Source organism: Spermophilus citellus (assembly GCF_964194105.1).
Source record: "Spermophilus citellus genome assembly, chromosome: 5".
NCBI lineage: Eukaryota > Metazoa > Chordata > Mammalia > Rodentia > Sciuridae > Spermophilus > Spermophilus citellus.
In genome coordinates, this window is record NC_138186.1 from 143,250,566 (window position 1) to 143,272,862 (window position 22,297).

General features: G+C 35.4%; 1 protein-coding gene across 1 annotated transcript in view; it reads right to left on the reverse strand.

The window, feature by feature from the left end:
- LOC308649630 (uncharacterized protein) overlaps positions 1–21,561 on the reverse strand; it is a 25,365-nt gene extending 3,804 nt beyond the window's left edge. The window contains exon 1 of the mRNA XM_081295333.1: positions 21,416–21,561. Coding sequence (XP_081151459.1) covers positions 21,416–21,537 — 122 coding nt within the window. The 5' untranslated portion in view covers positions 21,538–21,561. The remainder of the gene's footprint in view (positions 1–21,415) is intronic.
- Positions 21,562–22,297: the final 736 nt, after the last annotated feature.

Genomic DNA, 22,297 nt, shown 5'->3' on the forward strand with positions numbered 1-22,297 from the left:
TAAACTAAATATTCCTAGGAAATTTTCTATTGTTAAGTATTTTAACTTAATTTGGCATGTAATTCTTCATGGTTTTCATAATAATCTTTAAAAATTTGTTTTGGTACAGTTAAATCCTTTTTAATTCTAGTATCCTTTATTTGTGCTTTTTTGTTTCCCTCAATCTTGCTGAAAGGCTTTACGACTTTCTTCAAAGAACAAAACCATAAGCATTTGATCCTCTCTGTTTAATTATCTGCCTAACTTCTTATATTGGAAAATAAGGTGAATGCTTACTATGTAATTTTATTTTTTCCTCTTTTCTTGAATGAATACTCAAGGCTACTGCAACCCAGTGTTTTAGGTATTACTAAAGTTGGATATACAGTGTTTTCATTGATCCCTTACTTTTGGTAATATTTAAATTCTATTATTATTTTTCTTAGATTAAGTTAGTATTTATAAGTTCTCTGTATACACTCACGCATACACATATTAAACTTATGAGCAACTGAGAAAATGCTAACAAAAGAAGGAGATACCATTTATTCATACTGGTAAACACCAAGTAGTGCTGACAAAGGTGCGAGTAAACCAAAAATTCTCTTAAATTTGGAAAAAAAAAATTTCTGCATGATTATTCAAGTAATTTAAAATGTCAATATACATATGTGAAATTGTAGTCAAGCTTGGTAATAAACATGCATCTTGATAAACAACTGAACTGAGCAAATTATAAACAAGACTATACACAGAAATTCTGCTAATAATATAGAAAATCTGTAAATCCATCTAAAAGGAACTGCTTAAATAAAGTGCAAGTCTCATATAATATACTAATAAATGTATTTTGTAAAGTATAAAACTACAAGGGCTCAGACAGATCCATAATGCTTGTTAGAGTAACAAAATATTACCTAAGTCTAATGATAGTTCATTTTTTTTATCTATGTAGGTATGCATTTCTATACTTATATCTGCCAAAATGTTAACAATTATTCTACTTAGAATTGTCATATCAGTATCTTTATTATTTTTCTTCTACTTTGTTTAGTAGAGTCTGTTTTAAAAAAAACAGCAAATATGTTACGTTTACTATAAAGAAAAATAAAAGTTACTTCCATTTATATATAAACATCAACAATTTGCTCACGGCCATAGTCTAATACTAAGATTTGGTTTGATCAGGTGTTTTTGCCTGTTTCTTGAGTAAATGCCTGGTATGAGTTGGATTTGTTAAATGTTACCTCCTAACAAAAAGTCAAATTCAAAACTCCAGATAGGAAATAGAAATAGATTTCACAGAAAGAGATTTCTATGAAAATGCACTACAGAAACTGCAACAGCTTATTCTTTGCTCAACGGTGTTATGGACAACAATATATTTTCTGTATTTTAGGTCCTATATTTTAGGACTTTTGAGTGGTATTACAAAGCATTACTCCAGCAACTACTACAAATGCAACCTCCAATTATCACCTGGAAAACACTGCCATCTTCTGGCTCTTAAGATGAATTTCATCAAAGGCTACCTCAATTGGCAAATACAGCATGAATACACAGGATCACTATTCTAAAAGTATGATATGCCATCCAAACTAACTTCAGATTCTTTATAAATTTCCCTAAATAGCACAGCACATCAGAAAATGGACAGTCCCTTGACTGTCAAGTAATGAAAAATAGCATTTTGTCTTTTAGAGTGTTCTTTCACATCTGCCTGACTGTATAGTATGAACCCTACAAAAGACGGCTCTTACCTAGAGTTAACATTTAACTGTGCAATAACATCATCAGTTACTTTAACTTCTAAGTCTTCATTCCCTCTTCTGTAAATTGGTGATACAATCATTTCCATCTCCAGGGTGCTTTAATGAATTAAGTGTGGTTATCCATGTCAAGTACATAGCATAACACCAAGTGTGTATTAAACAGTAGCTATTAACTGCTTGGTAGATCCATAGTTGAGTATTTTAACTAAACAGTTTAATGAATAAAAAACTTGAGAACTGTCAGAGCAACAGATGGGAAACAAAACGAAACAAACTAGATCACAAAAGGTTTGGCAGGGTTCAGCACACTACAGCCAATGGCCCCGACTCTGTTTTGTAAAAGTTTATTGGAACACAGCCATGCTCATGTGTTTCTGTACAGACTATGTGGCACAGTTGAGTAGTTCTGACAAAGATCAAATCACCCACAAGCCTAACATATTTACTGTCGCTGTTTAAGACAGTTTGCTAGCTTACATCAGAAGGATTCTTAGCTGACTTCTACCAGCTCTTTAAAGAACAACTAATACCAACACTCCTCAAATTGTTCTAGGAAATAGAGAGTGATGGAACACTTCCAAATTCATTATATGAAGCCAGTAACACCCTCACACCAAAACCAGATAAGGACACATCAAAGAAAGAAAGCTACAGACCAATATTCCTGATAAATGTAGATGCAAAAATCCTTACTAAAATACTAGCAAATCATGTTCAACAACATATTAAGAAGATTGTACATCATAACTAACTTGGTTTTATCTCAGAGTTGCCAAGAAGGTTTAACATATGCAAATCAATAAATAAAATTCACCACATCAATAGGATAAAAATCACATAATTATTTCAAAAGATGCTGAGAAAGCATTTTATGTTTGATAAAAACCAACATGCATTCATGATAAAAACACTGAAGAAACTAGAATAGGAGGAACTCAATATCATAAAGCCTCTACATGAAAAACCCAGAGCCAACATCATAGCGAATGGGGAAAAACTGAAAGCATTTCTTTTAAAATCTGGAACAAGACTAGGATATCCACTCTTACCACTTCTAGTTCTTGAAACCACAGCCAGAGCAATCAGGCAAGAGAAGAAAATTAAAGTGATACAAAAAGGAAAAGAAAAAGCTAAATTATTTCTGTTGCTGATGATCTGATTCTGTATCTAGAAGACCCAAAAGACTCCACCAGAATACTGCCAGAGTTCATAAAGAAGCAGGTTACAAACCCAACATACAAAATCAATAGCTTTCCTAAACACCAATAATGAATCTGCTGAGAAAGAAATCAGGAAAACAATTCTATTCAAATAGTCTCAAAACAAATCCAAACCAAAAACAAACCCTAGAAATAATTCTAACCAACAAGGCAAAAGCCCTCTACAATGAAAATTTAGAACAGTGAAGAAAGAAACTGAAGAAGATACAAGAAGATGGAAGGACCTCCCAGGTTCATGGATAGGCAGAATTAATATTGTTAAAATAGCCACATTAACAAAACCAATATCCAGATTTAATGCAATCCCCATCAAAATACCAATGACGTTCTTCACAGAACTAGAAAAAGCAGTGCTGAAATTCATTTGGAAGAATAAAAGACCCAAATAGTCAAAACAATTCTAAGTCAAAAAAGCAAAGCTGGAGACATCACAATACCCGATTTCAAATTACACTATAAAGCTTTAGTGACAGATGAACTAAATAGACACTTCTTAAAAGAAATACAAACAGGTATACAAAAAAAAAAAAAATGTTCAACATCTTTAGGGAAATGAAACCCAAAACTACACTTGAGATTTCATTTCACTTCAGTTAGAATGACAACCATCCAGACTACAAACAATAATAAATGCTAAAGAAGAGGGGGAGAACAACAATTCACACTGTTGGTTGGACTGTGAATCACTATGGAAATCAGCATGAAACTCGAAGACAGGATGAAAGCACCATATGACCTAATTATACCACTCCTTGGTGTTTATCCTATAGAATTAAAATCATCATAATATAGTGATATATGCACACCCATGTTTATAGCAGCACAATTCTCAGTAGTTAAACTATAGAACCAGGTCAGGTGTCTGTCATTGGATGAATGGCTAAAGAAAATGTGATATATATATATATATATATATATATATATATATATATATATATATATACACACACACACACACACAATAGAGTTTTATTCAGCCATAAAGAATGAAGTTATGTCATCTTGCAGGAAATGGATGGAACTTGAGAACATTATGTTAAGCTAAATGAGCCAAACTCAAAAATTCAAGGGTTGTGTGTTCTCTCTCATATGTGAAAGCTAAAGAAAAAGAAAGATAGGGGAAATCTCATGGAAATCAAAGAGTAGAGGAAAGAAACATGGAAAAGGAAGGAGGAGATAGAAAAGGAAAATATTGGGGAATGATACTGGCTAAATTATATTGTTACACTGTGTGCAGTTGAAATATGTAACAATGAATCCCACCATTATTTAAAAGTATAATGCACCATTTCCTAAGTCTTGAGCAAACCACTATGTTTTCTTTTTTTTCTTTTTCTTTTGGTACCAGGGATTGAACTCAGAGGCACTCAACCACTGAGCCACATCCCCTGCCCTATTTTGTATTTTTATTTAGAGACAGGGTCTCACTGAGTTGCTTACCACCTTGCTGTTGAGGCTAGCTTTGAACTCACCATCCTCCTGTCTCAGCCTCCCAAGCCACTGGGATTACAGGTGTGCACCGCAGCACCGGGCTTCACCATATTTGATCAACCTTAATCCAGTCTATACTCAAAGAAAGGGAATTATATAAGGATATGAATACCAAAAGGTAAGGATCATTGGGGGTCATCTTGGAGGCTGCCTACCACAACTATTGTTTTAAGATTTAGTTCTCGTAGTTCCTGAAAAGCAAGGCCGGGGAGCCTTTGTGGTTCATATATCAGAATATGCACCTCAGTTTTTTTTAATGATATGGTGAATCATGTTGAAGTAAATTGAATAAATATATAAACCAACTTAAAAAAAATAATGCACCAATAAAAAAATGGAAAAAAAAAGAACTAGTTTGCTGGTCACTGAGCTAGCCCAATGAGGAACTATCAAAAAATAACATTTAGCACTGATTAATGTAAAGTCCACATTTTTTTTATTAAATGAACAAAATGTGCATATAACATGACCCTTGATAGGACTGTCATTGAATAAACCAGTATAAGAGACACCTGAGGGAAATCTGGCAGGGTGACATTATATTATGAGGACTTTTCTGTGCTAGGCCCAAGAGCTTATTCTTTAGAAGATAGTCCTCAGGGTTAGCATTTTGGTAGTCTAGTTACATGAAAAAACAGTATGTCTGGACACACAAAAGACAAGTTAAAGCTTTTTAGTTCTATTCATCTTGCTGTGAGATTGCTCCTTAGTCCATCTAACTTTATCCCTCTATCATCCCTCTGAACCTGAATGCAAGGTGAAGAAAAAGTAGGAAGTTCAGCTTTGGGATGATTTATCTAAACTAAGTGAAAGAATTACACAGTGTACCACCCATATTATACAAAATATCTAATAAATGCGTAAGTAAAAGCAAAAGTATTTGATGTACAAAATCCTCAATACACTAAGTTTAAAAGAAAATTAATCTTCACTACATGTCTCCATCTACTATTTATGACAATTTAGATATTAAGTCTATAGATTGGTAAGCAGGTATCATTATGTGAATAACTGGCATCACAATAATTGTTATGATTTCTCAAAATCTATTTAGAGAGCCGTGATGCTATTTTCATGGAAAGCAACAATTCTGAGGGTTGACAAAAACTATCTATTAAAAAAAAACAAAAAACAAAAAACAAAACCCAAACACCAAAACACTAAGTAGGAGCATATTTTATGTTTTAGTCAATGAAACATTGCAATGATGCCTAGAAGATGGTGAGAGAAGATTTAAATAATGCTAATTTTCTGAACCAGTCATTAAGGAAAGATACAATCAATGGCTTATGTTCTCATGAAACAGTTTTGTTGAAAAAAACTGAAATATTATGAAATATGAGAATTCATAATTTAATACTAATCCTATCTTAACAATGTTTAAACAGCAGCCTACTTAAGAATAAAACTGTTTCAACACAGAAACAAACTTATCTACAAAGAAAACCTGGATGTAAAGACAACAGACATGATCCTAACAGAAGCTATGTAACTATGTACTAGCTCTGAACTGCTACTAATCTCACTTGTAAAATGCAAACATCATTTATTGATGTTCTGAGGAATTACTGAGCACCTCACAAATTATAATATGCTCTATTTAAAATAATGTTATATCAGTCAATGCTACCATTAGTTATACTATGGGTAACACAGGGGAGGGAGACAGTGTATGATGTTCCTCGACTTACCATGGAGTTCACCCCTAAAAAATCCACCATTAATTGAAAATATCATAAATGGAAGATGCATTTACTATACTGAATCTACTGAGCATCTTAGCAACACAGTCCACAGCAGACACTGGAGGTTTACCATCTTGATCAGATGGATGGCTGACTGGTAGTTGCCCAGAATCTCAAGAGAGTATCCTATTACATACTGCTTGCCAGGTAAAAGATCAGAATTTGAAGTACAGTTTCTGCTGAATTAATGACTTTTGTATTTGTGCCAAGTTGAACCACGATAAGCCAGGAACCTTCTGTATTTTACAGAATACAACTTTGAACTGGGAATACAAACTCAAAGGTGAAAAAGTTGGTATACTGATTCCTTATTTTGTATAAACAACATTTATTTTGAACAGATATCTTAATATTTCTAAATAAGTTGTCTTAACGTATGACTTTCAAAAAGACAGCATGTCATTCTGATTACATAAGAAAGAAAAAGTTGCTCAGAATCATACCACAGTGATAATTACTGCTGAGTATTATCATATAGACACGTTATTAGATTATTAAATCAATGTATTTATCTGTGAAAATTAACTAGGACCATATTTATATGCTCATCCACCAAAGGATTTTTACAAAAATCACTGATAACTTGAGGTATGAAAACAAGCAACACTGAATTAGCTGATTTTCCCTGGATATTAATGAGGGTGAACTTCTCCAATATTACCAACCACTTATATTTCTTTGAAGGTAACTACTTCAAAGTAGTCACATTCACTGTTCATTTTCCTTCTGAGATTTCTGATTTATAAAAGCACTTATATGTAAAAAAATATAATCTCTTCCTTTGGTTAAAAATGATTTATCTATACCTCCACATGTAGCTAACTCCTACTTGTTCTATAGTTAGACATTACCTTTATTGAATCAATTCTATAACAATAGGCTAGAAATCAAAGTATTAGGCCCCATGCTACAATAGGATCTAGCAATGAACAAGACCTGAGGGAATAGCATGTATTCTCAGCACTGAGGGGAGTTAAGAATATAAACTGTTCAGTACTTGGTGGGGGGGGGGGGGCAGTATAGCCAGTGTAGGGAGAATTAAAGGGGAAAATGCTATAAAATTAGGCTGGAGATGAAGGAGGGGCCTAACTGTGGGTTTTGTGCTATGTTAAGGATTTTCATTTATCTGAAGAGCAATGGTAAGCTAAAAGCAGCAAAAAAAAAAAAAGACACATGCATTCACATTTAAAAAATATAGCAATACCCCTTTTGGAATAGCACTGGAAGATAAGAACAGATAAGAAAACCCACTCAGGATATAGTGTAGCAATCCAGAAGAGAAATGACAGCAGTAACACAGAGTGGTGGTACTGGTTGAAGATGGGAAGAAACACACAGAAAAAGACAGGTATTTTCAGGAAACTGAATAAACAGGGCTTTGCATTTTACATGGGGATGAGGAAAAGGGAGAGGGAGGATGACTTCAGGTTTATGGTTTAAGCTACTATTTATTGACAGAAAACACTAAAAGGAGGGCATGTCTGCAGGGAAGACAGGGAAAGGAGGAGGGTATTCTGAATTGAAGGAACTAGTGAGACATCTAAGGAGAGATATACAATATCTCTGGAGTTAGAGAAGATAATGCTAAGTGAAGTTAGCCAATCCCCAAAAATCAAATGCCGAAAGTTTTCTCTGATATAAGGAGGCTGATTAATAGTCAGGTAGGGAGGGGAACATGGAAGGAACAGACAAACTCTAGATAGGGCAGAGGGTGGGAGGGGGCATGGGGTTAGAAATGATGGTGGAATGTGATGGACATCATTATCCAAAGTACATGTATGAAGACACGAATTGGTGTGAATATACTTTGTATACAACCAGAGATATGAAAAATTGTGCTCTATATGTGTAATATGAATTGTAATACATTCCACTGTCTCATATAAATAAAAAATTATTTAAAAATTTAAAAAAGAACAGCAAACAGAAAAAAAGAAAGTTAAGTAAAATTTCATATTAAGTGCACAGCACAAAACTTGCACATGGTAAGCATTTAAATTTAGCTATTCTCACTGTTACTATTATTATCCTTTCTTCATTTTCCATGGACAGAGAAATGTTCAAAAATGGCAACAATTTCTAGTTACTCATTGCAGTTCTCAAGTTTTGGAACACATTTCTTCAAATTTAAAGGCAATGGGTAAGATAAAAGAATACAATTTTGACGAATCTGGTAAGTGAAATTAGTATTGAAAAAATGCCTAAATTTAACCATGAATTTAAAAATATTCAATAACAAAACCATTCCAAATCAAAACAAATAGTAGTTGATTGTGAGGTTTTTCTTTGGGGAGGCAATATACGAGGAAGATGGTGAGGGAAATAGAAAAAGAAAGACTGACCAACTATGCATATTATGAATATTTTGCTAAATTTTACTTAGGTACCTGCATAAGCAGGAAAATTAGAATACAACAGATGTGGGTATTAAATTTGAAAATTAGATTTTAAGATGTTCACCTCAATTAAATTGCAAGGTATCAGTTTTTAAGTAAGTTTCACACATGTCCCTAGTTTTACTTATTATAGATGGCCACTTAAAAACTGGGAAATTTTCTTTCTTTACAGAGAAGTTTGATATTTGTCCTAAGCTACCAATAATAGAAGACTACAATTTATGAGGTTAATTTAGTCATTAAACTAATATAATTTTAAAAATTATTTTTATTTACAAGTATAATTGTTAATTCACTGGGCAGCTAATAGCAGAACAAACACTCTTCTAGCTTCTGGTCAGTGTTAGGGCTGGTGTCCATTAAGATCAAACTTCTCTGTACTCTGATTTTTATTAAGGGTTTGAATGCAGGTTCAAACTTGAGCCATTGACAGCTCATCAAGAATTTAAGAGAGGGGCTGGAGATGTGGCTCAAGCAGTAGGGCGCTCGCCTGGCATGCGTGCGGCCCGGGTTCGATCCTCAGCACCACATACAAACAAAGATGTTGTGTCTGCCAAAAACTAAAAAAATAAATAAATATTAAAAAAATTCTCTCTCTCCTCACACTCTCTCTTTAAAAAAAAAAAGAATTTAAGAGAAAGCACAGCAAGATGAAAACATAAGTGAAATATCCTATTTGAACAGTTTTCTTTCAACTGCTTTTATAGGGTTACCTTTTATATAAAAATTTGCTTTAGTGTAGACAACTCATTTCAAGGTCTCATACATGGATGTTAATTTAAGAAAGGGATTATGAAATTAATTAATTGGAAAAATAGTATAAAACTTTTATAGTATCAAACTTTCCTTTTTAAAAAGAGCAAAGAGGAAAAAAAACATACATAAAGCAAACAGATTACAGAATATTCTTTCCTCATGTAAGCACCATTAAGAATTTCTTGTTTGAGAGTTGAAAGTTACTTTAAAAAAGACAAATACAAAGAATGTGGCTAGAGATCAGAAGAAAGTCAATTTTTTAAAAATTTAAAGTCTGGACAAAGTCTTTAAATTAACTTCAAGTAGCACAACATTAAGGTAAGAAATTTGGTGATAATATTCAAGCAAAAGGAAGAGTTCTTACACAGAAGGTAACTGCAAGAGTGATAAGGAAGTTTTTCAGTGTGAGCTATATTAACTAAATTGCCCTTACTGTAAACAAATTACCCATGGCAGACTAACTTTATAAAGAAAAGGTTTACTTAGCTCACACTTTTAGAGGCTCAAGGGCATGGCATGGTATTGACATCAGTTCTGGTGAAGGCTTACTTACTTACTGGCAGAGTGCAGAGGCAACAGAGAATCATCACATCAGGAGACAGGGGGCACACCTGTTTATGTGTGTCTGGTCTCTGTTCTGTTTCTCATAAGACCACCAGGATTCAGTCATGGGGATTTCATCCTACTTTATCTAAACCTAATCACTTTCCAAAGGTATCACACCCTAAATAACACAGAGAGAAAAGAAATTTTCCACCCTCAAACCATCATTAACATAAAACTTTTGGATCACACTCTTGATTGAGTGAAGAATGGGGACCATATTCAAACCATAACAAGAACAGTGGGTAAGGGGGGGGAAGAAAAGAAACAAACAAAGACTATGAAGAAGCTCCCCTTCCCCTACCTCCAAGATATTAACTAAATTTGATAGGGCTCTAATATTTAAACCCATTTTAAGATGCTTCTAAAGGGGAGCTAGTTGAGAACCTACTGGGTTCTCAAAAAAGGTAATCAAAATAATGGAATTTTCTTTTCAGTAAGCCCCTTAATTTTTTTTTCCTTTATGTGATAGGTTACAGTTTATTGACATGTTGTTTCAAAAAGACATTAACATTTTTCTTATGAAAAAATAGTTGTTATTCTTTAACATAAATTTTACTTCATTTTTAAAAATTTTTACCCATTTATCTTGCACGCTGAGAAGGTATTTGCTGGGGTAGAACACAGTGAGCTACTGATCAATCAATTGTATTTTCAACTAATGTTGTGAAATGCATCTCTGACACATTTGCTTGTTTTCATTTTATATAATAGCATCATGCACATTCAGCATGAAAAATGTTTGCTCATTAATTTTGGTATCAATAGTGGGTTAGGTACATTGAAAAGATGTTGAGAAAATTACATCTATAATGGTGGAATCTCCCAATTCTTTGTTTTCATCTTTCCTGTGGTGCTTCTGCTCTTGATATTAGCATATAGTAAGTGCCTGATAAATATTTGTGAAAAAGAAATAATAAGAGCATTTATATAATCTGTACAATATAGTATGTGGAATTTCATGATTTTAGCTACAATTTATTGAATATTATAACAGTCTTACTATGTGAGTAAGATGTGGGTATGATGAACCAATAATAAATAAAAATTTCATTCTGCATTGTTAGTAATTCACCAAACAAATTTTTTCAAAAACAGACACTCTGATGTGTGGTTTTTGTCAACTATTATATTATGAATGAATGAAGCTCAGTAAATGAAAAATTGGAACCTACATACTTGCTTAGGGTGCCTATCATTCATTGTTAAAAAACCTTTAGCTATATAAAATTTTAATACTGTATGTACCATTGTGAATTAATGGAATTTTGATAAAATGTACATTAATAATGCTGAAGTCTTTCATTGGGTCTTATATCAGTTTATGAAATAAACTACTATATGTGATTTCCTCAATTCTAAGTGTCTTATGCTTTAAGAAACTGCATGGACAATGCAAATTAAAGTTAACATACTAATATCAAGAGTAAGTCCCTTAAAATGGGGCTATATTCTTACATTATATCATAGACAACATCAAGATTTCCACCCTCCCTTTACTAGGTCTTGTTTCCTGAACTCTGATTTATACTGGAAACTAACAATCTCCTTCTGCCTCTACACAGTATGTGAAAATGAATGGCTTGTTGCAAAATGCCAGGCGCCATCCTGACTTGTTTACAGACTCTAACAGCTGACTCCAATGGCACACCTGAAACTCCCTCCTACCAGACCTCTCTAGAGCCTAAAGCACCGGGAACCTCTTATTCTCAAAATTCTCCCTCCCTCTCCCCCTCCCCATCCCTAGCTTCTGAGACACCTCCCTTAGGTTCTCTACCCATCTCAAATACTTTTCTGTGGGCTCCTTACACCAGAACTTCTTAATTGAAGTCTAGGACAGTTCCTGAAAAGCTTGAAACAACAGTTCCTGAGGTGAGGAACCCCTTTGAAATTGTATACAGATGAGTCTGCTTGTGTGCCTGTGGGGGCCACTGTTTTCCCCACATTCTCAGACACCTAAGATACCTGCATGTTACAAACCACTGCCTTACATCCCTGTCCTCTTGAAGCTTTCCAGGCTTCAATTGCTACCCATAAGCTTACAGCTGCCTAGGTTAATCCTGATCTATCAGAGATTTGATTCCACATTCCCAAATATTTATTAGGCCTATCTATTAAATTAAAACAATACATCCAAAACAAAGCTCATTGATCTCCTTAAAAATACTTGCTCTCTCTTTAATTTTAGTGAATGGAGCCACTATCCAATATTCACATGCCTGAATCAGAAATTTCAGAATCCTTCACCTGGTACTCAGAATCTTTCATCTTTCAATTTTTCCTTATGCCCAGTTCACTTTGATTCTAGCTTCTTTTCTGCATTCAAATCAAGGTTTATTTTAGGCTTTCTTACATATCATTATGGCTACAACCCTATAATGGAACTCTTCACTGCAGACAGTCTCCAAAATCATCTACCAAACAGCCACCAGAATTATCTTCCTATTTGTACCATACTCCTACTTAAAGAAATATCTCTTGGCTCTCTTAGAAGAATATAACAGAATCTAATCTGCTTAGCTTCAAGTGCAGTGTGCATCCCATTTCCAATTTTCTTTTTATAATCTAATCTTTCACTTCCAATACACCTTAACATTCTCAACTTTTTACTATTCCAGCTTACAATGGCTGACTTTCAAGATTTTATACCTGCCTAGAATGCCCTTTCCCCACTCCTTCAAATAACAAACTCTTACTTTTAATTGCACTTAGTATGTAACTGATGTGAGCCACAGCCTGTGGGTATACACTGGGAATATAGCTCAGAACAAAATCATCAAGCAAGAAACCCTCGTAGCAGTTATATTCCAGTGGAAGAAAACAAGCAAAAAATAGTCCAGCAATTTTTTTTTTTTTTTAGTCCAGCAATTTTTTAACCAGAGAATATGATCGAGGAAACAATATGATAAAAGAAACTCTAGGAGGAATGATCTGGGGAAGGCATTTCAAACATCTTAGAGATAAGAAATGATTTTTAAAATGAGATCTTGATGGATAAGAGGGAGCCAATGAACACTTGAAGAGGACTCAAAAATGAGAAGTCCTATCTGTATTACAACAGCCTACTAGATCACAGGGACCCAGCTTCCTGAAGATAACTGCTTTGTTTATTTATTTATTATTTATTTATGGTACTGTGGATGGAGCCCAGGGTACTCTAACACTGTGCTACATCCTTTTTCTTTCTTTCTTTTATTTTGAAACAGGGTCTTGCTAAATTGCCCAGACTGGTCTTAATCTTGCAGTCCTCCTGTCTCAGCCTCCTGTGTTACCTTGATTACAGATCTGTGCCACAACATGCATCCGAGAACTGCTTAATTTAAATATGTGTCTTTAACCAGATCTTGACTCAGTAACTAGCACTTGGTTCTAAATGCAATAAAATATTGCTAAATTAAATAAATATTTTAAGGACAAATTAAGGAAAGAATTGTGGGGCTGAGGGATAAGTAGAAAATGCAGACATTTATCATGACAACAATAAGAATTTTAAAGATTAGGATTTATACTTGTATACCTGATATAGTGGCACATTGCCTATAATCCCAGCTACTCCAGAGGCGGAGACAAGAGGATCTGAAGTTTGAGGTCAGACTGAGCAACTTAGTGAAACTCAAATCTTGAAAATATAAAGGGCTGGGGATGCAGCTCAGTGATAAAGTAGTTGTGTAGAATGCTCAAGGGCCTGAGTTTAATCCTCAGTACTGCAGGGGACTGGGAAGATTTACCTTGTAAAAAAGAATAAATCAAGAGGCATGCATTTGCATCATTAATATATACATGAATTAAATGATTATCCAAGTAGTTTCACACTATACATGAAAGTGGAATTTGCAGTCCCAAAGCACTCAAATTTTCAATTTGTCTTAGGTAGCTGGAATTATCAAATTATTTCCCTGATTAGGTAACCTCAATATTTGGTTTGAGCTTTACTAGATATAAAGCTACCTGACCAAGCCAAGTTATTACTTGTTTGAGTTAGGACTTCCAAATTCTAAAGGGCAGCTGTATTCAGGAATATTTGCAAATACAGAAATACATTTATGATACAAGAAAATATTATTTTAATTAAAATATACACATGGACTTTCAGCACTATTTACATTCCATTTCCTTCCCCCTAAATGTTAACCTCTCCTCTATTTCACCCCCCAGGGTCTAACTCATCCATATCTTACAGTTATTTCATGAAAGCTGAAGCCATCATACAATGACTGTCCTGTCAGTCACTTTCAGGATATCAGTTACAGGAATTGATGATAAAGTCATTACTCTTCTATTTAAAAGTAAGAGTGAGGATACAACACAAGACAAAGATATAGATTCTGACATCTGAAACACTTCCAAGTTTAACAGGCCCAAACCAAAAATCTAAAAAGGGTAAATCAAGAGGTACACATTCTTAATGCACACACGGATTAAATGCACTCATGTATTACTTGTCAGATAGGATATATCCTGAGAAATGTGTCAATAGGTGATTCTGTACCTGTGCAAACATCACAATATACTTTCACAAACATAGATAAAATAGCTTCTGCTACACACCCAGGCTATATTGTATATATAGCCTGTTGCTCCTAGACTATAAAATTCACATAGCACTTTACTGTCTGAATACTGTAGGTAACAATAACACAATGAATGGTAAATATTTGTGTATCTAAACATATATAAACATAGAAAGGAAACAGTAAAAATGTGGTAACAGCAATTTTTCAATTCCATTATAATTTCAAAAGACAAGAGTAATACATGCAGCCCTTCATTGACCAAAATGTCATTAAGCATAACTATAATTATCCAAGTAGTTTTGCACTGCATATTGAAGTGAAAGTTTCAAGATTACTGGTCAGCCAAAGGTTTTCTTTGCTACACTGACCTAAAGATTTATGTTAGCAATATGCTGCTGAGAAGATGATAAATTATTCATAAATATATTTAATCTACTGAGCCATGTCATATCCCTTACTTCATATCCCCCAAGAATACAGAACAGACTGCTTTTGAGATTAGCACACAAAATCTGAAGAAGGTCTCATGAATTGGTGACTGCCTTTAACATGGTTGTGCCTCCTGTGACCACCAAAGGTACCCAACTGTGGTCAATTAAGGGAGCATAACTTCAGTAGGCTGCACACACAAGTAATGGGATGCCCAAGAAATGCACTGGAGCCATAAGCAGGTGAGAGAAAAAGGCTCTATGGCAAAACATAAGTAACTGACAAAAAGGATGGAGTTGTTTTGTTCTATAAAAGCAGCAGGTTCACCAGGAGTCTCAGCTAAGGTTCAAATAATAATTTGCTCTATAAATGTTGACTATTGCCATAAATCAAATACTCATCTTATTTGCACTTTGGGGTTACATATTGGCTTTACTGTCTTGATATTTGAAGAACAGCAAGCAACATCTGTCCCTGAAAAAGAGTGTGGTGGAAAGGACAGTAGGGAAACATTAACAATGTGTTAGACCTTTGCTCAAAACAGGGAAGTTTTATTATAGACAATAGTACTGACATCCTGGAGACTTGCTGTATTAAAAGTTTCCCAACACAGTCCTCAGGGTATCTAAAATTAAAGAAGTTCTATCTCTACATCTATAATTTTTTTGGCAAAGTAGTTGTGATCATTTCTTCTCTTTTCTTAGTATTTTCAGATCTATAATAAATAATGATAACAATATTATATCAATACTAAGCTAATTCTTGCCAATCTAGTTGCTCAACTAAATCAATGGTCTCAATTAGAATTCACTTTCTTTGAACAGAAGAACAAAAGCCACACCTCTGAAGAGAAAATAAATTTGCTAATCTCCTTAGTGTGTAGAATTTTATAAAAAAATAAATAAACCTAAAATGAATAAAACTAGCACAACATGGAAAAAGGAATTACAAAACATTAACTCTTCACATTTAAAGAGCAATACATTTAATAGTATATTTCATATACACTTTATAATGTACATTGTATAAAAATGTATTTCAACTAATAAACAAGACCTGGAGATTAGACAAAACAGGAAAGAGTTTATCTCAATAGCAAACAAAGCTGGAATTATCAAATTATTTCTCTGCTTAGGTAGCCTCAATATTTGGTTTTAGCTTTACCATAAATAAATAAATCTATAATCCTACAAAGTCATTCTTAACCACTTGAACTACTGGGGCAAAGCAGCAATTTCAGCAACTTCTAAAATTACAAGAAGGCTACCATTTAGAACATTTACAGTCACACAGAAAACTCAAAGTTAAATGGCCTGGCACTAACAAGCTTCAAGATTACCATCAATTATGGTTGTACAAGTAAAAAATAGTGTCTTCTAAAGACTAATTCTGCTAAATGAAACCAGTGGAGTCTATTCCTTTTATTCAGAAGTACCATACTGCTAAATAGTCAAGTCCACAGGGAAATAGCATTTCAATAGCTGCAACTTGGTGCATCTGGCTTTTGTTGGCCTTCCTTATCCAAGAAACATAGATGTCTCTCTTTACTTAGCCCATCTGCCACAAGTGATAACCCGATGCCTTTGTGACTATTCAAAATTTTTAAAAAGTACTCTCCCTTTCCAAAATCTAACAGCAGAGATGAGTCCAATGGTTCAAGATCAAAAAGAACAGAACTTCAATGCTTCAGTAAAAAGCCTATGAACAAAAGAAACAAAGCTTTCAAGTGATCTAATGGTTCACCTTTAACACACTACCTAGTACCACTGCTGACAGCACCTGCTATGGTATCTGCTAATATTTTTTTTCAAATCAAACTGAAGTTCTAAGTGCTTCATATTTAATTCTCACAGCAACCCTGTGAGGTAATATTAATATTAATTCCACAGTGCGGATGGGGAAACTGGGGCTCAGGGCAATGAAAAACACTCCCTAAGACCTTACCATTATTGAAGAGCCATGATGCAGAACACTGGCAACTTGTAGCCATAGTCCATAGTCTCAAAAGTTATACCAACTCTAATCCCATTTATCAGGAGGAAGAGTAACACCCTATTTTTTGGAACTATTTAAGTAATGGAAACAAATGGTTTACTTTAAGATATTCTAAGTACCCAGAGCTAGGGAGTTACACCAAATCATACCAAGGGCCAATATCTACAGATAGATACTTATTGTCTTAGTCATAATTCAAAACTAACATCACCCACACATATCCTGAGAAAACTCTGTCCTTAACTTCATCTGATTTTTAGTATTTTTTCTTTCTTTCTACTTTTTTTTTTTTTTTTAAATAAAGACTCTATTGGGAATTGAAATAGAGTCACTTATGTTATATTCTGGCAAAGAACTTGTCTATGTTTTTCCTATGTTGTGTAATTTTGTGTGAGGATGAATCTAAAACTCATGGATGAATTAATCTGGTGGAGCAAATTTCAGTATTCTTTCTTAATGGATAATGCTTCATGGTAAAAGTAACCTAAAACCACACTTTGTGCTCCCTTTTTTGATGAAATTTTAAAGTTTAGTTATCGACTCTCACATGAAAGTATATCTGAACTGTGTCAGAAATCACCTCAGTGATTTTTAACATTTAATAGGATCCCTAGCATAATATCTAGCATAAAACCAGCCATGTAAACCAAATTGCCCTTTAGTAACAACAAATAAGACCAGATAAACAAAACTTTTGTTGTGACCTGATTCCTTTCCACTAATAACATAATACTGGAATCTTGTTTTTTCACAACTATACAAACACCCACAACTCCATTTCTCTCCTAAAGAAAAGCCTGTGTCATAATACAAAAACCAAACTTGTCTATCTGGCCTCAAAAAGATCTTAGATATGTATATAGACTTTCACCCTTTTGAAATATCTCAAAGTGGTAGTCATACGATGACAGCAAATCCTGTATCTGCTCAAGTTATGGCAGCCAACCATTGTTTTTATTGTTTCAACTAGTTAAAACAAAGCCCTAGTCATGTTTTAGAAATTTTGGCTGCTTGTAACTTGCATCCCTAGAGCCACGAAAAAATTGAAGTTTTAGGCATCAAGAACTAGATTCCAAAAAGGTTCTCTTCATCCACTGGATGAGTGCCTGAAGCAAAATAAAAATAAACATATCTATCATCAAAATACACAAGGATACAAACAATACACTGTGATGGTGACTCATAGACCTGACCCTCAAGAAACTTGTGTTTTAGCAGGCAAGATGACATCCATACACTAGTAATTACAGTACTAGGCAGTGTGTAACAAAGTATTAAAAAATTCAAATTTGTGTCTATAGTGTATAATAATTGTATTATTAATAAAGGTGGAAGCTATTGTCATTTCTCTGGGATAAGTGCACAAAAAGTACCTGAAGGGAAACATATCTTTCATCCAGCTTTACACAACTGAAGAGGCAGCAAGCATATAAAAGGTGCAATAAAATGAGTATAAATTTCAGAAAATCTTTATATTAGTCCAAATGTCACAGTACAGCTAAATATTCAAGGCACTACAAAGTTTTGGTAGTGACCCTATGAAAACATTTTACTGTAAATTTCTTCTAAAATCAATTTAAACTTTATTTTTCATAGCAATAATTTCATCACATGGTCTATGATGCAACAGAAGGAAATCAATCATCAGGTTATTACTGGCCTCCTTTACTTAAAAACAGAATTCACCTACTCAGCTAGACTGTACAGTATTTGCGGATTAAAATAACATTTCACACCGAAGATAAGAAATGACATGCTCCCAAAATATTCAGCTATGTTTTGCTATTTATTTTACTTTATAGCAAATTCTGTATATTCTATACATAGATACATTCTCAAAGATTTCGGGGTAACAATTTTCCATGTGAAGAAAAATGTGCAAAAATTCACTTACGCAGTTCCCTCAAATTTGGAAAAATGTAACTTTATTTCATTTATGCAAAATGATCAAAAAGAGTTGTATTAATTTTTTAGGATAAGAATTAAAATATATAGCAGACTCTACATTACCCTTTTACTTTTAAAAGAGTGATTATACTTACAACTCCAGTATTACCACTTGGACTTCTAAAGGCCTTTTATTTTGAAAACTTCAAACATTTTCCCATGCCTTATTTCAATATGATCTTTTGATTCTTGGATAATTTTCTTACCTGTTGTATTTACAGTCAATAGTTATTCAAAATGAACACAGGTCATCTGATATGACCATTCCAATTCTCCACTAAAGGAGAAAAATTCAGAAGGAAAATACAACAGATGAAGTAGCATTAATGAAAGTATATACAGGCTAAGGGTATATACTGAAAATTCCATTAAAACAAAACAAAACAAAAACACCAGAAAAAATACAAATGGTATAAAAAATCATTTTTGCTTGGAACACAATTAAGTAAGGTGAGAAACTAGGACAATACCAAACGATAGGAATGTTTGGGCAGAATGCAAAAAAAGCAAAAATTGCATTATTAATAAGGTGGAAGGGGCTGAGGATGTGGCTCAAGCGGTAGCGTGGTCGCCTGGCATGCGTGCGGCCCAGGTTCGATCCTCAGCACCACATACGAAACAAAGATGTTGTGTCCGCCGATAACTAAAAAATAAATAATAAAATTCTCATTCTCTCTCTCTCTCTCTCTCTCTCTCTCTCTCTTTCTCTCTCTCTCTCTCTCCCTCCCCCCTCACTCTCTCTTTAAAAATAAATAAATAAATAAATAAATAAAATAAAATAAAGGTGGAAGCTAGGTGTTGATCCCCTCTCACACTCAAAATGGACAGAAGACGCAGCAAACAAAGTCCAGGGGAAGTGAGTCAGATGGTAGCCCTGAGGTCAAAGGAGTTCATTAAGTCTCATATATACTATGAAATAAATCTTGGGAGTCAATATCCACAAACTCAAGTGAGGTCATCTCAGAATATCATTCATAGAACAGCCATATTAAAAGATTAAACAATAGCATTTGATTCATTAATCCAAAGATCACAATATTGACTTTTTCTTCTTAGAGTCTTAAAATGCAATTCATTTCCCAATGTTCACATTTCCCATTCCTGTTAAAGGAAACCACCCACTTCTTCACACATACATTAAATTACTTCAACTGGAGACACTGAACCTCAATTCCAGATTAAATATAAATACTTAAAAAATAAAATACAGGACTCAAAACTCCTATTCTGGCTATCCATCATTTAGGAGAGCCCATAGTAGCAGGTCATTACAATTACAATACATTACATAACACGCAAAGTGAATACACAGCATGAAAAGAAGTGGGACTGGGGATCAAGATGACACTTTTTTGCTTAAGAGAAGTCAGTCTTAAGCAAAAGAAATGGAGGACAAAACATAAGCTGTGTTGGACATAATTGCTTCTGTAACAATTTCATTTTCATCATTAATCTTCAGTTTTACATAAAGAGCTTTGTTCCCACTGACCACAAAAATGTTATTATTGCAGTATGTATATGCGACCTTTCCAGTATGCCACATAAAAGTCTCATTTACTGACCTAGAATGGTTTAGGAAAGTATAGAACCGTTAAGTAGTTTGTAAAGCTAAAAAGAGCATAAACTAATGAATAACTGGGTATTTCAAACTCTGAATAATTCTTTCAACCAGATAGTGTTAAAAGTCACTTTTCAATTTGAATGAACTGCCATTTTCTGAGACTTTGAAAGAGACAGAAAATGTTCTTAACCCTAAACACAGAAGCTCACACTAATTACTGCCAGTGTCGCTTTGGATCTGCAGGTGACAGATGCAGTTGGAGTTCACAGATGTGGACTGGCTGCAGTTTGCGTCTTATTGCAATAAGCACACTGAGAGATCCTGCAAATGCACATCTCCGCAGGAGAGCTTTTTAAAAAACCGTCATTCCCTATTCGATTTATTTTTAAGGCTCTTATTGGCTATTACTAAGCTATTATCCCTACTCTCATTCTTACCCTATCCTACCCACAATTCGGTCCCAGATCCTTATTCATCAAGCCTAATTTTGGTTCAGTAATAACAATGATAATAAACTGGGGCTGTTAACACTGGCAGCACCAGGCGCCCATGAAGCCGCTATCTGGGCGCCTTCCCGCTGCTGCAGAGGCCACTTGAAGTTTTCTGGGAAGCAACGGACCCCAAGCATCTTTGCAGGGTTCCTCTATTCCCAGGTTGAGGGTTCCACAGAGACAGACGAGGAACTCCCTTCCCGGTCTTTCCCAGCGGTGGCTTACCCCACACCCGACTCGATAAAGATCCTAGGCAGGGACGCCCCACCCCCACCCCGTTATCCCTAATGAGATGCCCCCAAATCATTCCCGGTCCTCCTAAGACTGGTCCCTCCCTCGGCCACGGGCCAGTTTCCCACATCTCGCTCCTCTCCTCCAGTCCCCGCCCCCGCACACTCCACCCGCAGCGCGGCCCTGGCTCGGCACACGCCCGCCCGGCGACCAGACGCCCCGCGGCCGGCGCTGGGGCCGCCCAGTGGCCCGCCTCCCCCCGCCCAGGATCGCCGACGGGGTTACCGTGGGAAGACGGGGCGGCCGCAGAGGACGCGGCGGCAGCGCTGCTGCCGGTTGCGTCGGATGCGAAGGAGAAGCTGGAGCACAAGAATGAAGATGAGGCGGGCGCGCTCCCCAGTCTCCATGGAACTCCCGCCCCGGCCCGTTGCTAGGAGCCCCCGAGGCTCGGGCTCCGTCTTTCGTGCTTTGTTGTTCCGGGTACAGGGCGGCCCCTGCTTCCCCGCGACAATAAATAGACCAGACGCGGAGGAGCATAGAGACGGCGCGCAGGGGCTAGAGCGCCACCGGACAGGGCGCTCTGGAGCTCCTCGCTAGCCACTCATTTCCGGCTCTCTCTGCTCCCGTCACTTTTCCCCGCCCCTGTCCCCTTTCCCTTTTCCTCTTTCCTGGTACCAGAGTCCGGCCTCTCCTGACCTCAGGTTTAGCGAGGCTGGCGTGACATGGGGCTATGAGTGGTCTTTGGCCGGACTTTTTTTTTTTTTTTTTAACTTGAGAATCGCTTGAAAAGATTGTAAACAATCCGCATCCCTCGTATATTTTTAGTTGATTTATAAACGTGTAATTTCTGGGTACTTTATACATAAATGGACTTTAAATTTTTGTCAAACCTCAGAACTTTCTTGTCCGTTCAATTTATACAAAATGTCTTTCGTATCACGATTAAAGTAGTCTTTAACCACTAAACGATTCTGTCACTATTTTAGTCAAACGCGTTAATTTACGACGTCGCGGTAAAGCTCTTACTAAGAAATTCGAATCCTAGTCCTAAAAGAGAGCGGCAGGGGATGATGGAGAGAGAAAAATGGACGGATAACGAGGGAGCTTATGCCACTTCTGTCGCCTGTTCCTTCGATAGTCCTTACTCAACTTGGGTTTACGGTCCGA